General features: G+C 43.4%; 1 protein-coding gene across 3 annotated transcripts in view; it reads left to right on the top strand.

The window, feature by feature from the left end:
- UNC13B (unc-13 homolog B) overlaps positions 1-14,415 on the top strand; it is a 393,995-nt gene that overhangs the window by 301,162 nt on the left and 78,418 nt on the right. For 2 of the 3 annotated variants that reach the window (XM_077816579.1, XM_077816577.1), the window contains 3 exons: positions 913-1,047; positions 2,644-2,777; positions 3,737-3,822. In XM_077816579.1, the coding sequence (XP_077672705.1) occupies positions 913-1,047; positions 2,644-2,777; positions 3,737-3,822 (355 nt within the window). The remainder of the gene's footprint in view (positions 1-912; positions 1,048-2,643; positions 2,778-3,736; positions 3,823-14,415) is intronic. The other variant, XM_077816578.1, reaches the window with a different exon arrangement.

Here is a 14,415-nt window from a genome sequence, read left to right as displayed (position 1 = left end):
CGTGTTTTATCTCGTATGAAAAAGCACCAGATAAACTAACTAAATGTCGTCTTATAGCGTGTGCTGCATTTGAAAGTCCCCATAATCCATACAAGATTTATGTAAAATGCTAAAATTGTTCCCAAACTCTGCTTTCTACTTAGAACGGTTAGAAATTAAGAAAAAAACACAGGACCAAATGTAAAACCAAGTGTGTTCCAGGACATGGTCTTATCCCAAATCTGATGCTTGCAAAGCCTTTTAGAATAGATGTGCATTGTGAGTGTGAGGTAGAATAATAAGTATAAAGCAAAAAGAATGAGGGCTGCAAGAGGGAAAAGGCTGTACACGTCTGCACACTATTATTAATGGCTCTAATCCACATTTTAAAGTTCTTAACAAAGAGGTCAAATGAATTCCTGAATTAGAAGGCACCATTGTGGATTTTAAAAAATAACATGAGATGTTCTGGGAACTCTTGGCTGATCAAATGTCATGAGCTCTGATGGAGTCTTTCTCTGGACTGTCTTTTGCAGTGGGAGAGACTTTGATGTTTGTGTCCTGATTTCATGAAGAAGTCCCTTGAACCTCACATAGCAGTACTGTGTGCCTTGCCCTTCTAACCTATGTTTCTAGATACAGCTGTCTAGTTTAGCTCCTTATCTGGACCCCATGACTGTAATATCGGAGTGCCTCACAATCTTTAATGCTGTTTATGCTTACAACATCCCTGTGAGGTAGGGTTGTGCTGTTATCCCTGTTTTGCAGGTGAGGAGCTGAGGCTCAGAGACACTAAGTGACTTGTTCAGGTTCATAGGTCACTGAGGCAGCACAAGGAATTGAACCAGTCTCTCTCAAGTCCTGGGTTAAAGCCCTCTTCCTCTTACGACGCATGAGCAGTATCTCTTTAACTTTATTCCTGCTCCCTGCCAGGTTCAAGAGCTACAGAGCCCACCTCGAGCCAGCCAAGTAGTAAAGGACTGCGTGAAGGCCTGTCTCAACTCAACCTATGAATACATCTTCAACAATTGCCATGAACTGTATAGTCGCGAGTACCAGACAGATCCCGTGAGTAGATGGATAGATGTGCAAAAATCAAGGCTGAGTGGCTTGAGATAATGTAGTAAATAATATCTGAAGATAAACCAGCATAGACTAAATTTTGTGGCCTGTGATCTTCTGAATGCACATCAGCTGTAGCCAATTGATGAGCATTGATTGCGGTGAATGAAAGAGGATGATTGTTTTACTGTCACTAATTGCTTTAGAGATCATTTTCAAAAACCACAGATATTTTATTCCATGATTGGAGCAGTCTATTGAAAGAGTAGATTTGATATAATGTTCATTCAGCAACAGCTAATTAGAACGCATAGTAAGCTAACAGAAGGAATAGGGTTTAAATTACATGAGTCTTCAGGCACAGAGTTCTATCTTGTTTTACTGAATCTAGTTTACCCCTTGCGTATCGTGCATGGTGGTTGGTGCAACTCTACACTATAGCTACATCGATCCAAATTGTTCCATTTACCGTAATGTGCAGATGGCATGAAGAGATGCATTGTTTGTCATTGTGGATAGATTAGTAAATATCCGTGATCCAATTAGAAGTGGTTAGAAATAGAAATAGTTAGAAATAGTTTAGGCAAGAAAGCACATCATGAGATGTCCAGAAACAAGTCCCTGGTCCCAATGCAGTAAACAAGAAAGAAATGGCCATTTTAATACCAGAGTTACGCGAAGCTTGCCTTTTAGCAGCATAATCTGCGTTTTATGATATTTTGTGTTAGATCAGGTAGCTTGTCAAGACAGAGCCATAATATGGAAACTTCAGAAGAAAGTGGCAAAGGATGCAGCATGTGCAGTTCACAGGAAACCTGCAGGCCTGATAATCATAGAATCATAGAATATCAGGGTTGGAAGGGACCCCTGAAGGTCATCTAGTCCAACCCCCTGCTCGAAGCAGGACCAATTCCCAGTTAAATCATCCCAGCCAGGGCTTTGTCAAGCCTGACCTTAAAAACTTCCAAGGAAGGAGATTCCACCACCTCCCTAGGCAACGCATTCCAGTGTTTCACCACCCTCTTAGTGAAAAAGTTTTTCCTAATATCCAATCTAAACCTCCCCCACTGCAACTTGAGACCATTACTCCTCGTTCTGTCATCTGCTACCACTGAGAATAGTCTAGAGCCATCCTCTTTGGAACCCCCTTTCAGGTAGTTGAAAGCAGCTATCAAATCCCCCCTCATTCTTCTCTTCTGCAGGCTAAACAATCCCAGCTCCCTCAGCCTCTCCTCATAAGTCATGTGTTCTAGACCCCTAATCATTTTTGTTGCCCTTCGCTGGACTCCCTCCAATTTATCCACATCCTTCTTGTAGTGTGGGGACCAAAACGGGACACAGTACTCCAGATGAGGCCTCACCAATGTCGAATAGAGGGGGACGATCACGTCCCTCGATCTGCTCGCTATGCCCCTACTTATACATCCCAAAATGCCATTGGCCTTCTTGGCAACAAGGGCACACTGCTGACTCATATCCAGCTTCTCATCCAGCTTCTCATCCACTGTTACCCCTAGGTCCTTTTCCGCAGAACTGCTGCCTATGATAAGAAGTCATATTTGTTTAAATTCAGTATTCAGTTTCTCACGACTTCCTTTCCAGAACAAAAATCAGGACCTTCCTCCTGAGGAACAAGGCCCCAGCATCAGGAACCTGGATTTCTGGCCTAAACTCATCACTCTCATAGTTTCCATTATAGAAGAAGATAAAAATTCATATACCCCTGTCCTGAACCAGTAAGAATCCTCCATGTTCTTTATGGCTAATACTAGAAGTAAACTCTTTGTCTATTGTGTTTTATTTGTGAAACTGTCTTCTATCTTTTCTGTTATTTGTGTATTTATAGAGAATACTTATCTTGTCTGTCTGTCTTTCTGTCTTATTTGTCTGTCTATATAAATAATTCTTTTTGATTGGGATGGAAGAGTTTCAAAAGGTTCAGTTTTGATGGAGTTCGAACCCATACACCTTGGTTATTACAATCCTGAACTCAGTGAGACACCTGAAAATGGGGTGAGAGTTGTTTTTTCTTGTACAGTTTTCTGGGATGCACTTTTCTAACACACATACTTGGTCCTGTGGTGACAGCACTTTGTGCTGTGATTTAGGTGTGTCCATGTTCTATGCTGAACTGAGAAAGTTCAGTGGGTGGGGATGGCTTTGTTCAGGGCAAAAGGATCCAATTCTTCTCTTTGGGGAGGAAGATGTCAGATATTTTACATTCAGCTGTCTCCAGCAGCCCACCATGTTTCCTGCAGACAAAGGGGCAGATTACACATTCGGGATTTTGCAGGTGCACCTGCTTAGTGTTAGCGTGTTGGCAATGTTGCACACTAATCCCAACAGTGACAAGAAACCTAGTTTTGTAAGGGGAAAAGAAAAAAGGTATAAGAGGGATAAACATTTTGACATAATACTACAGAATTATAGTATGTAGCTACTTCTAGAGAACAGCCGTGCAATAGCTAGTCTTGTAGATTAAAAACATAGTTACAGTAGCAGGAATATTTTCAATCTGTTTAATCTATAGCACAGAGTCCAGTTGGCACTTTCCAGATATCTGCCTTTTATCTTCACAGGATGAAGGAAATTTCTGTTGTGTTGAATCCTTCAGTAGATAGATTAGCTCAGAGCTGAATGAAAATGCCCCTTATTCTTAAACTATTAAAGCCTTATCTCTGTTTCCCCCATTCAGGTTTCCTCAGGAGCTCACTGTTGGGAAGGTCAGTGCTGAAGTCATGTGGAGCCTTTTTGCCCAGGATATGAAATATGCCATGGAAGGTAGGAGAATGTTGGGATTTCTCACTACTGTAGGCTCTTGCCCTGTGATTGCTAACTTTTTGTTCCTAGTCGATAGCATGTGAATAGCACTTAAGGAAAAGTCTGACAGGGTGATCGTTTTGTATAACCGTCTCAAGTAGTTTTCCAGTGCACATCAGAAATGCTGTTTACATGCCAGTAGGAAGTGGAAAGCTGGACCACACAGCATTTTAATCCCTAGAAAGCCTCAGTCATCAAAACCTCCAAACTGCAATCAAAAAAGTAAATGGAAACTGACAGTTAGCTTTCCCAAGCAAGTTGTACGCACTGCAGCAGGATTATCCTATTTCCTCTGCTTTTGACTGCTCACTTGATAACTTGCTGGACAGAGTTGCTTGGAGCGGAACTTGCAAACTAATTGTTTTTAAATTCCCATTAATTATCTGAAATATTTGCAATGGAAGCCACAGAAATGAAAACTGCACCGTGGTGGTGTCCTAGTGTAGTGTGAGGTTCTGCAGTGAGTAGCAGAAGTTCTTGAGAGGTTTCTCACAACCAACCATCTGGGAAATCCCTGCTTGTGCTAAATTCTCTGTGAACACTACCTCCTCTACGGTAACTAACCGCACAAGATGCCCAGACTTCACCCAGGAGCCTGAGAAGAGTTTTTTTTTCTTTCTCTCTCTCTCTCTGTCTCTCTGTGTATATGTATATGTGTGTATATATATATAAAAAAAATAGAACAGACTTCAGCCATCCTCACCTGGAATATGATGGAGCTACAGCTTGTAGTGTGTGCTGATCTTCACTCAAGCAGACTGGTGTTGAAATCTACTCTTGGTATTAATCCTTGGGACATACAGGAATAGGAAGGTTCTGTCATTCCGTCTCCCAAAACTCCAGCACAAGTCTCTCTCCCTCAGTGAGTTAAGTGATGCTAAGGCAGGCAGGCAGATTATCCTTTTCAAACCTCTCAATGTGAAGGCAGCTCAGTGTAAGAAACACCGAAGAGGCATTTGGTGGGCTCCTAGGAATCTGGTCTCCATCTTCAAGTAGTCAAGGCAGACTCATCCATAGGAGTTTTATCATCTCCAGAAATGGGAGTTATGCATACAGAGGCCAGGTCACTCCCAGAGCAGAGTCCTGTTATTTCCAGCACTCCTTTTATTCTTAAAGTGTTAAGAGTTTACTGAATTTATCTTCTATAATATTTGGACCCAATCTTGCCAGATGTAGAGTGCATTCAACTTCCATTGCCCTATATCATCTGCATCTGATAATCCATGTATGCTGTATTTATTGTTCCAACACCTCCAGTTGTTACGTTGTCACTATCAAAATGGCCCCCAAACCATTTGTTCTTTCTTTATCTGATTTCAGTAAGTTAGCACTAGTGGAACGGTGGATAGCCTGACAGAGGGAGGGGCTCGGACCTGTGCAAGCTTTCCTAACCAGCATCCTTCAAGTGTCAAGGCTCATTTAACCTGCAGCCCCTTGGTTATCAGTTGAAACCATAGGGGAAAAGATGCTGTTCCCTGGGTCACTGCTGCACCTGGTCTTGTGTCTTTCCAGCCTGGAAGGGTGCAGCAATGCCCACTTTATTTTCTGCTTTGTAGCCACATATAAATCTACTGTGGCAGACTAATGCATGGCCACTTTATGTTGTCTTGTCTCTGATAGTGTCTTCTCTCTCCACTGGTCCCTTCTGTGGCTCCTCTGTTTACATCCTTTCTCTGGGTGTTCTCATTGGCTCACATGGTTTGAGCCACACTCTTGATGCTTGGTGATTCAGCTCCCTTCATCAAATCCCACATCTCTGCTTGTCTTTGGCATTTCTTCCTCTATGTCTTGCCATCAGTTACAAACTTACCATGGCCAGCACTGAGCTCCTTGTCGTCCTTCCCATTCCCCCATTCTGTCACTGCTAACCACAACATCCTTCTCCTCCTTTCACCGAAGTGCAGCACCTAACTGCCATTTGTGACTCCTCCCTTAGCCCTCAAGCCCATTTAGTGGAGCCTGCATGAATAAAAAATTTGTATCCGCATCCGAACTATGTGCCTCAAAAACGGTCCATGGATATCCATGGATTTGCAGAGCTCTACTGTTCAGGACGCAGGTGCTAACGTCATCTTCCTTGCTGGTCATTCTGAGCATATCGTCCCCCTCTTTGAATCCCTCATTTGGTGTCTGTTTCCCCGTATCAAGCTTACACTTCTTGTCCTTACCTTCAAGGTCCTTCACAACTGCCCTGCCTTACTTGTCTGCTCTTCTCTCATGCTGCTACTAGCCTCATTCAGCCATTTGTCAGCTTCTCTCCCATTTCCACACCTTCTCCTATGTTGCCCCCTGCATGGTCTTCTCACAACCTATCTGTATGACGACTACTCTCTTCTCCATCAAATCCCTCCTCAAGACTCACCATTGCTTCGATGCCTATAGAAGAAGTGCTCTAGCTCAACCATAAATTGTGGGCTGGATGCAAGGATTGCTGGGTGAGATGATGCAGGAAGTCAGACTTGATAGTCCCTTCTGACCTTAAAATCTGTGGAGAAATCAGCTGATGACTGGATTGGGGAGCAGACAGAGACAGCTGATGTTTAGCTATTCATGATAAAATTTAAAATGTTTTAACTGTAAATCAAATGCATATCTGATATGTCTATAACATGTCTATGGTCTATATTTCTCTCCTAAGTCTATGATCATCGTAGATTGGAAGCTCTCAGAGATCCTAAGGGCCGAGCCACGTTCCCAACAACTCCTACCACTTTTTTCTCCACATTATTTTGAAATTCTGGTCCTTCCATTCCAACCTGATGGCTTACATTTCCCTGCTCCTTTTCCCCCACACACTGGTCACCTCCCACTTCGACTGTTGGAACCTCCCCCTCTCTGCCCTCCCATAATCATTCCTCTTCAGGACATCCAAAGTGAAGCTGCTAAAAATTTTATTTATTATTAAATTATTCCGTCTTTCGATCTGACTGAATCTCTCCATTGGATTGATAGTCAATCCAACGGAGTCAATGCCATGCATAACTCTGCTTCCTGGTTCCTCTCTGAATACTTTGTCCCTCTTCAGTCCTTGCACTCTGCCAGTGACCACTCCCTCTTGATGCATCTTCCATGCTGTCTCACAGGTGGAATGCCTTCCCAGTCACTTCTGGTACAAATCCTACCTACAGGCCCACTTCTTCTGCAAAGCCCACAATACAAACGCAGTAATGCCTCCTCAACCACAATATTATATTGGAGGAGGAGAGGATGAAATGATTATAATATTAAACAGCCTAGGCTCGCACACCCTCTGGGTTTTGGTAGTGCATCTGTTTTATTAACTTAGATGGAAGAAAGGGCCGAAAGTGTTAACATAACCCAGTCACTGTCCAACATTAAACAGTGTTAAGCAAGGTCTTGGGCTTGGCATACAGAGACCTCAGTCTGCTGAGTGCCATGGCTTAAACACCATTAGACATCCTCTTAACTTTTTATTAAAGATAAAGAAAAGAAGGAAAAACAGTTAAAACATTTGAAATGTGTAGAATCATAGAACTGGAAGGGACCTCGAGAGGTCATCTAGTCCAGTCCCCTGCACTCATGGCAGGACTAAGTATTATCTAAACCATTCCTGACAGGTGTTTGTCTAACCTGCTCTTAAAAAATATAGTATTAAGTAAGGCTTCCATTTTCACAGCATCCCTTTTTCCCCTTTCCCTTTAGCTGAAGGGAGTTTTAGAAGGAAAAAACACTTGTATGACCGTCTTCTTAGGTGGTATCCAAGATGGTGATAACTGTCTCTTTGGGGAAAAGAGAAGTTAGTTAAGACAAGCTGGAGCTGCTGTTGTTAAAGTCCAATCCTGTTTCCTTCCGGTGGTGGTTGGGATTCAGGTGGTGCTGGTAGTGGGGGTGGTGTTGTCTGGGTCCCTCTGTCATTAGCTTGGGTCAAGTCAGGATGAGGGTGATAAAGGCCCGGGGTCCAAGGAAGCAGTGGGAGTGGCAGCCGTGATGATGAAGCTCACACCTGTAGCCACTGTCTGTTCTTCCTCTCCCTTACCCCCAAGTCTCTTTCTTTAAAGACCCACAAAGGGAATGGTGTGTGGAATAGCCCATTCCCTCATTATTTTGTCCATGAATTAGACCTACTATCTGACATACCAGTTTTGGTTTATTAGTTTCCAGTTCCACATCTTCTGTTTTTATGAAGCATGATTTTAACATAGCCATTGAACCATATCGCTAGTCCTGTTTGTTTAGACTTAGTTTTTTATCTCTCTCCATACCATTTTCCATCAGTATTTGCTATTACAGGTTATTGTGACATATTATGAACTGTCCTATGCTTTTGATGATAGAGTTCACAATTAGAGTAAATTTGCTGATCCAGTTATCACAATGCATCCTGGCACCCATCTTAATATCTTCTCAATTGTAAGTTTCTCCGGTGAGAACTGGCTTGCAGTTGTGTCTTGTACACCCCCTAGCACACTGGTGCAGGAAAATAACTGTAAGGGGTACACACATGCAGAGCCCCCCTTTTATAGGGTGGTCTTCAGTGTGGCCCGTGGTTGGTACAGGTGAAGTTAGTGGACTGAGAAGGATTTTATGGTGAGGAGCTAAAGGAAGGCTGAAGAACAATAGGAGGTAGTTCTGTATAATTGTACCTTGACCATGCATATGGTTCAGTAGGCCTGAAAACTTTGTAACATGTATTAGCCCTCTTCTGCCTGTAGCTCTTTGAAAGATTCTGCCTTGTGGAGATTCTAGTTTTCTAAGTAAGCGTTACTCTGAATGCTCTTTAATTTGCCTTCTACAAGCCTACAACAACTGTAATCAAAACTGGCTTTAAACTAAATTCAGTTATTATAGTTCTTGTTGCCTTTGTTTTAAACTCAAATGTTGAAATTAGCTCATAGCTTTCAATGAAAAATGCAAATTTAAGTAAAAAATGAACTTATGTAAAGAGCGAAGAGCAGATTTTATCAGTCTCGATCACTGGACTTGGCTCTCCTCTAGTCCAGTTGTTGCACAGCTGTACCCTGAGATTCTGAACTCCCGAGCATTGTCAGTATCTGCTGTAATCCTCATTCAGTCCTCTTGGTGTAATCCGTCTGTCCCAGGGCAGTGTGCATTCAATGCGATCGAGCAGGAGGGCCCATCTCTACAACAATAGCAAATGTATTCTGTGGAAGATAGATTTGTGTGTGTGTCCTTCCAAAGTACAAATACATGCTCTTAACTGTTTTCATGATGTTTTTCCTTGTGTGTCTGTTCCTAAGTTCTGGATAAAATGAGCTCACTCAACTCACCAAGTGGTAAGTTCCTGCCTTTCAGTAGAGTTCGTAGTTGTGAGTAGGTAAAGAGATTTTCCTCCCCTACCAAAAGCATCCTTGATAGTGTCTACAGAGCTGTAGTATATTAAGCTCTTACGCTAACTGGACCTGATCTACCAAGAGGGTTCAGCAAATTAATTGATGCTGTGGGAGCTGGAGACAACTGCTGTTCAAGAGATTTTTTTTGCCAACTAACTTCAAATGTTGGTTGGTAGCGATGTCTCATGTGCCAAATAATTCTAGGTGGAATCCCCCAGTCAGGGCCCATGAATCAGCTAAAAATAGGTGATATCCACTGAGGAAGAATTTTAATTTCTGCTGCCTTTCTGAGAGCACCTAGAAGCTCCAGCTCCTGCACAATGCTGCTGCCTCCTGTATCCTAAGTGATGCAGGCTGCCATGATGGCCCTGGATCCCCTTTGCTCAGCACTGGCTTTACCTTTGCTGCCAGCTGTAATGCCAGGTGATGGTTTTAGTGGAGAAATAGTCTCGGACGTGACTACTTGGAACTGTCTCTGTCCCACCTTCCATCTCGATAAGCAAAGTCAACAGGGATGTTTCTGTTGCTGTTTCCTAGGATGAAGCTTTCTAGAAGGAACAGCAGAGTGTTCTGACTTGGAGTCTCACCTGAGGCATTCATTTTCCTTTGTCAGTGAACCAGAGCCAGGGTTTGGCCTGAATATCCGTCTGTCATAGATACATTATGTGGCCCCCATTACGGTAGAATCGAAGTGCTGCGCAGCCTTTGACACAGTTATCCTCATAACATCCCTGTGAAACAGGGACGTTCTTTTTATCTCTTCTTTATGGATGGAGAACTGAGGCACAGGGACCTAAAGTGGCTTGTCCAAGGTGTCATATGCAGTCCGTGGCAGAGCAGGTCTTCCAAATCCTGGGCTAGCATGCTACCCCTAGAGCATCGTTCCTTGAACCACAGGGTAAGGCATATCAATATGTTCTAGGACAAAAAGGAGAGTAAGGGATGCTCTGGTGAAAGGTTGCTGCAGTTAAGCCCTTGAAGGGTAAGGAGGTAGGCAAGTTAAAGGGGAAATTATTAAAATATGATGTGTTAAATGAGGTTGATTTTAAGAAGCTGCGGTGAGGGATTTTAAAATAGCAAATTAAAAAGGAATGTGGACACAGGATGGGCATTAGAGCCCCGTGTCTGAAAATGAGGACAGGAATCTCACTCTCCAGACAGTGCCTGCTGTGAGCTTAAATGATGAGTTCAGTAAAATCCAGGTAAGTAATATGTTTGACAGGTGGCTCTGCTGGTGAGTCTGAGGAGCTGTATCCGTGACCTTCCCTCCACGCTCCAGGCTGCAATAAAGATGATGTGTTGTAGAGGCTCTGATGTACACTGCTAAGGGGTGCTATGAAGCACACTAAGGTAGATTTATGGAAGGATTTATAAAGAACTGTGACACATTATAACTTAATGTAATGTAGACACGGATGTGGGGTGAGAATTATTCTTTCCTTACAATCCTCACTCATTGTCTAGGGGTGGGCACCTACTCAGGATCAGTAAAGAGTGAATTCACCTTGAAATTAAAAGAAGAAATCTTGTGCACACAGAACAGTGTGGGGAAAATGTGAATGGTAAATATTGAGTGTAAAAGGAATGCATCCAGGAGCTCTTTACTCTGTTAGTGAACAGGATCTTTTGGTAGGAAGCAAGAGAGTGCCTACAGGAGATGCATAGCTTTAGAAATCCCAGGCTTATTTAAATGCCATTAGCGTTTTTTTCTTCTGTTTTCCAGAATCATCCAATCTAAATTATTATGAGGAGGACATACCAGTTTCTAGTGACTTAAGATCTAGGAAATACCAGGTTGAAAATAGTCCTTGGGATTTCAAGCCCTTAAGACTTGTCAGTCATGGCGCCTGGTGGGCCTTTATGTAGGGGACATGAGCTCTTTCGTTTTTGAAGAGACACTGTGAACTCAGTATGTCCTCAAAACAGCACAAGTGAACAAAAGAGCTAACCTGAGACAGGTGAAATGACTGGTTTCTCTAGTTGTCCAGAGCATTGTTGAGAAACACTCGTTCATGTAGGCAGCGAACTCAAGGGTGAAATGGTCAGTCAGGAAGTAAATTTGCCGGCAGTATAAGTGCTCTCGGGTTTGGAAAGATGCTAGCTCTGAACACAATCCTCTCCGGAAGTTTTCTTTTCTAGCTGTATCTGTACAGCTTTCCACAAACGGCTGGTGTGCAAGTAAATGGCAGTGTTGTTTGTATGTCATACCTACGTAAAGGAGACCAGAATTCAGAAAACCCACAGCAAGCTAGGCACTGATCTTGGAGAAGTATGTCTGACAAAACTCTTTAGCAGCATTCTCTCCGTGGCTGTTTCACAGACTGCTAGAGATGTCGTCTTGGCTGAAAAACAACATGATTTGGGTTCACACAGAAAGACATGTTGGGGAGTGGGATATAAGGTGGCAGCTCTGAGTGGTGAGAGTTGGCTGGTTGCACGATTAACCTGCTTAACAGCAGACCTGTGGCAAACAGTTGCCGCTCAACATGGATCATTAGAGGTCCCTCAGTCACACAGAGGGCAGCTTCATGATCCAGAGAGTAGAGACTCCAAGCAAAAGGGAATGCAGCTCTGTTTTCTACCAATAAGGCAGTTGACTGTGACAGTAATAGAGAAGCTGCCAGCCATGAGGTATGGTGCTTGTTTAGTTCTGGGCCACCTCAGAGCTAGAAAGATGTTGGTAAGTTGGAGGGAACTTGGATAAGAACAGGATGAAGGGACTGACAGATCTGAAAGAATTAAATATGTATAGGGTGATCAAACTACTACTAAGGGGGAAGAGATTCAATAACTGTGCACAAGCATTTGAGTTGTGGAAACACCAGAGAGAGGGATATAGTTCAGGGTCTCTTTATAAGATTTTTATCTTTTGATATAATGGAATTAAATTAACTAAAGAAAGTATAGGTTATATCTCAAGAAAAAAAACAAATGGCGAGGTGTATTAGACTGTGGAAACGTCTGGGTCAAGAATAGATTAGACAAAGCACTGGAGAACATGCTGCAAAGAAGCAATCCCATGTGAGCCCTCATGGTGGACTGGATGACCCTAAGAGCTCATTTTCAGCTGTAACATCTACAGTATGACTGTGTTCCCAGGAGAAATAAGAGACCTTTGTAGAACTCTTCTCTGTTCTTGTGGTTTGCTGAGGATGAAACACAGCAGTTGTCAGAAAATATTCATGCACTTTTCCATTAGTCCTGCTGCTAAGCTCTTTCTTGTCTGGTAGGCTACAGCACATAAGTCCACTAAGATCTCCAACTCCTACATGTTTCCTGCATAACACGTTTCAGAAGAAGCAAAGGGTATATGCTAATGGGCTGGAACACAGGTTGCTTTAAATAAAAGGTACAAGAGCACAATTCTGTCTGAAAAAGGAAATCACGGGCATGCTGCCAGTATAGCTCTGTGCTGTGGGCTGTCTCTTATCGTCAGTAACTTCTGAAATCCTTCCCTTTATCAAACGGGTAGAGGTAACCAAAACCTGTAGCCAGTCTCTGGAAGGGGAGAGCAGCTGGTCATGATTGAGGTAGCTGCTAAGGGGCAAGAGGTTTTTGGTTTCAACGGATTTCTTTGATCTCCATCATGTTTGTTTCTTCCTGTGGTTCACTTTTGTCTCTCCTCTGTCACAAGCCCCACCTGTCTTTCGCATTCGCAAAGTCCTCTTTTATGGTGGTAAGTTTTCATCATCTTTTTATTTTTTAGTTCCCTTAGTTTTCTTAAGTCAGTGTCACCCTCTCTCCCTCTTGCTGCAGATTGTGTTAGAGGTCAGTCCCCAGGATTATGCTTCTGCTGATGTCATGCATCTTCCTGCTCTGCATTTTAGTAACATTTTATCCTAGACCGAACAAAAATATTTTTGGAAAAGACTTGGATCCATGACTCTGCTAATTTTAGTTTCTCTGCCTTTAGTGCATTCTCTTGTCTGGCTTATTTTGGGCAAATAGATTTGGCTTTATCCTTCCTGATTCTGCCTCCAGAGAGCCCTTCTATAGGAGTCACAGTAGTTGGGAGCAAGGGATAGTTGTAGAATTCACAATGTTCCAGAGTTTGTGTGTAAACACCCCAGCCCTTCTAGTCACCTCTGCATTCCCCTCTACCCGCACGCCAAGCCAGTAACGCCTGCATTCCCCTCCATTTTTCTGCTTTGTAATTTAGGATAAAATAGTCCTTAAATAGTGCAGTTAGGAAAATTTTAGACTTGTAAGTGTTAGTTCTTTTTTGAGTATTGGTGCCTATGTGTATTCCACACCTGGGTTCCGGTGCACACCCTGCGCCTGAGTCTAGAGATTGTAACGTGTAGTGTCCGTTGGCCTGTACATGCACAGTAGATCTCCTTGTGCTCCCGAGCGAGGGTACAAGCCGCAGTGTAGGTCGACGCTCTCTCAGTTCCTTCTAATGCCACATGGTCTGAGTCAGAATCCAGTGTCCTCTCTTTCAGAAAACCTGTAAATAAGATTGTAATTAGTTATTCTTTGTTAATTTTAGTGTGGTTAGTATAGATTGTTTCCCCAGACCAGGAACTCCCTCCCCACAATCAGGGACTATGCCAGACTCTTGAGCTTCAAAAACTGCCCTAGATCCTTCTCTGTCAGCAACAAACCAACACTGCATCTACTGTCTGGGTGCGGGGGGACGTTTCAGTGAAGTGCAGCATTTGTTGGCTGTTTCCGCTAAGATCGTGAGTTTGAAAACTCTTACTGGAGAAGGCTATGAAGCCCTCTCGGATCCAGGCCGGGGACACACACCCCCGCCCCCCCCCCCGCCCTCCCCGGAGCATTGGCCTCACCAAACGAGCAGCACCCCTACAAGCACATGCTTAGAAGTGGAGCCCCCAGGTTCTAAGCCTCATCCCGGCCTTTCTGCCAGTCACTAAACTCACACCACTATGGGATCTGAACCTTGTGCTGTCAAAGCTCACTAGACTTCGGTTTGAATCCTTAACGTCATGTTCCGTGTCCCACCTGACCATGAAGGTGGCATTTCTAGTGGACATCACTTCAGCCAGGAGGGTCAGCAAACTGGGAGCCTTCATGGTGGACCTACCCCCCCCCCCCCCATTTAGAGTATTTCAAAAGGACAAGCTGCTGCTAGAGATGCAGCAGTTGGATCTGAAGTACTGCATGCATCTTTGTTGCTGGCTTCCTCGCCCCCACCTTCGATCTGATAACTGGTTTTCAATCTCCCACGTGTAGAATACACATAGGAACCAGCACTCAAAGAAGTAGTGGAGGTTACTTA

The sequence above is a fragment of the Eretmochelys imbricata genome, chromosome 5, assembly GCF_965152235.1.
Source record: "Eretmochelys imbricata isolate rEreImb1 chromosome 5, rEreImb1.hap1, whole genome shotgun sequence".
In the NCBI taxonomy this organism is placed as follows: domain Eukaryota; kingdom Metazoa; phylum Chordata; order Testudines; family Cheloniidae; genus Eretmochelys; species Eretmochelys imbricata.
Note: the sequence above shows the minus strand (reverse complement) of the source record. Positions and strands in the feature narration are given on the sequence as shown.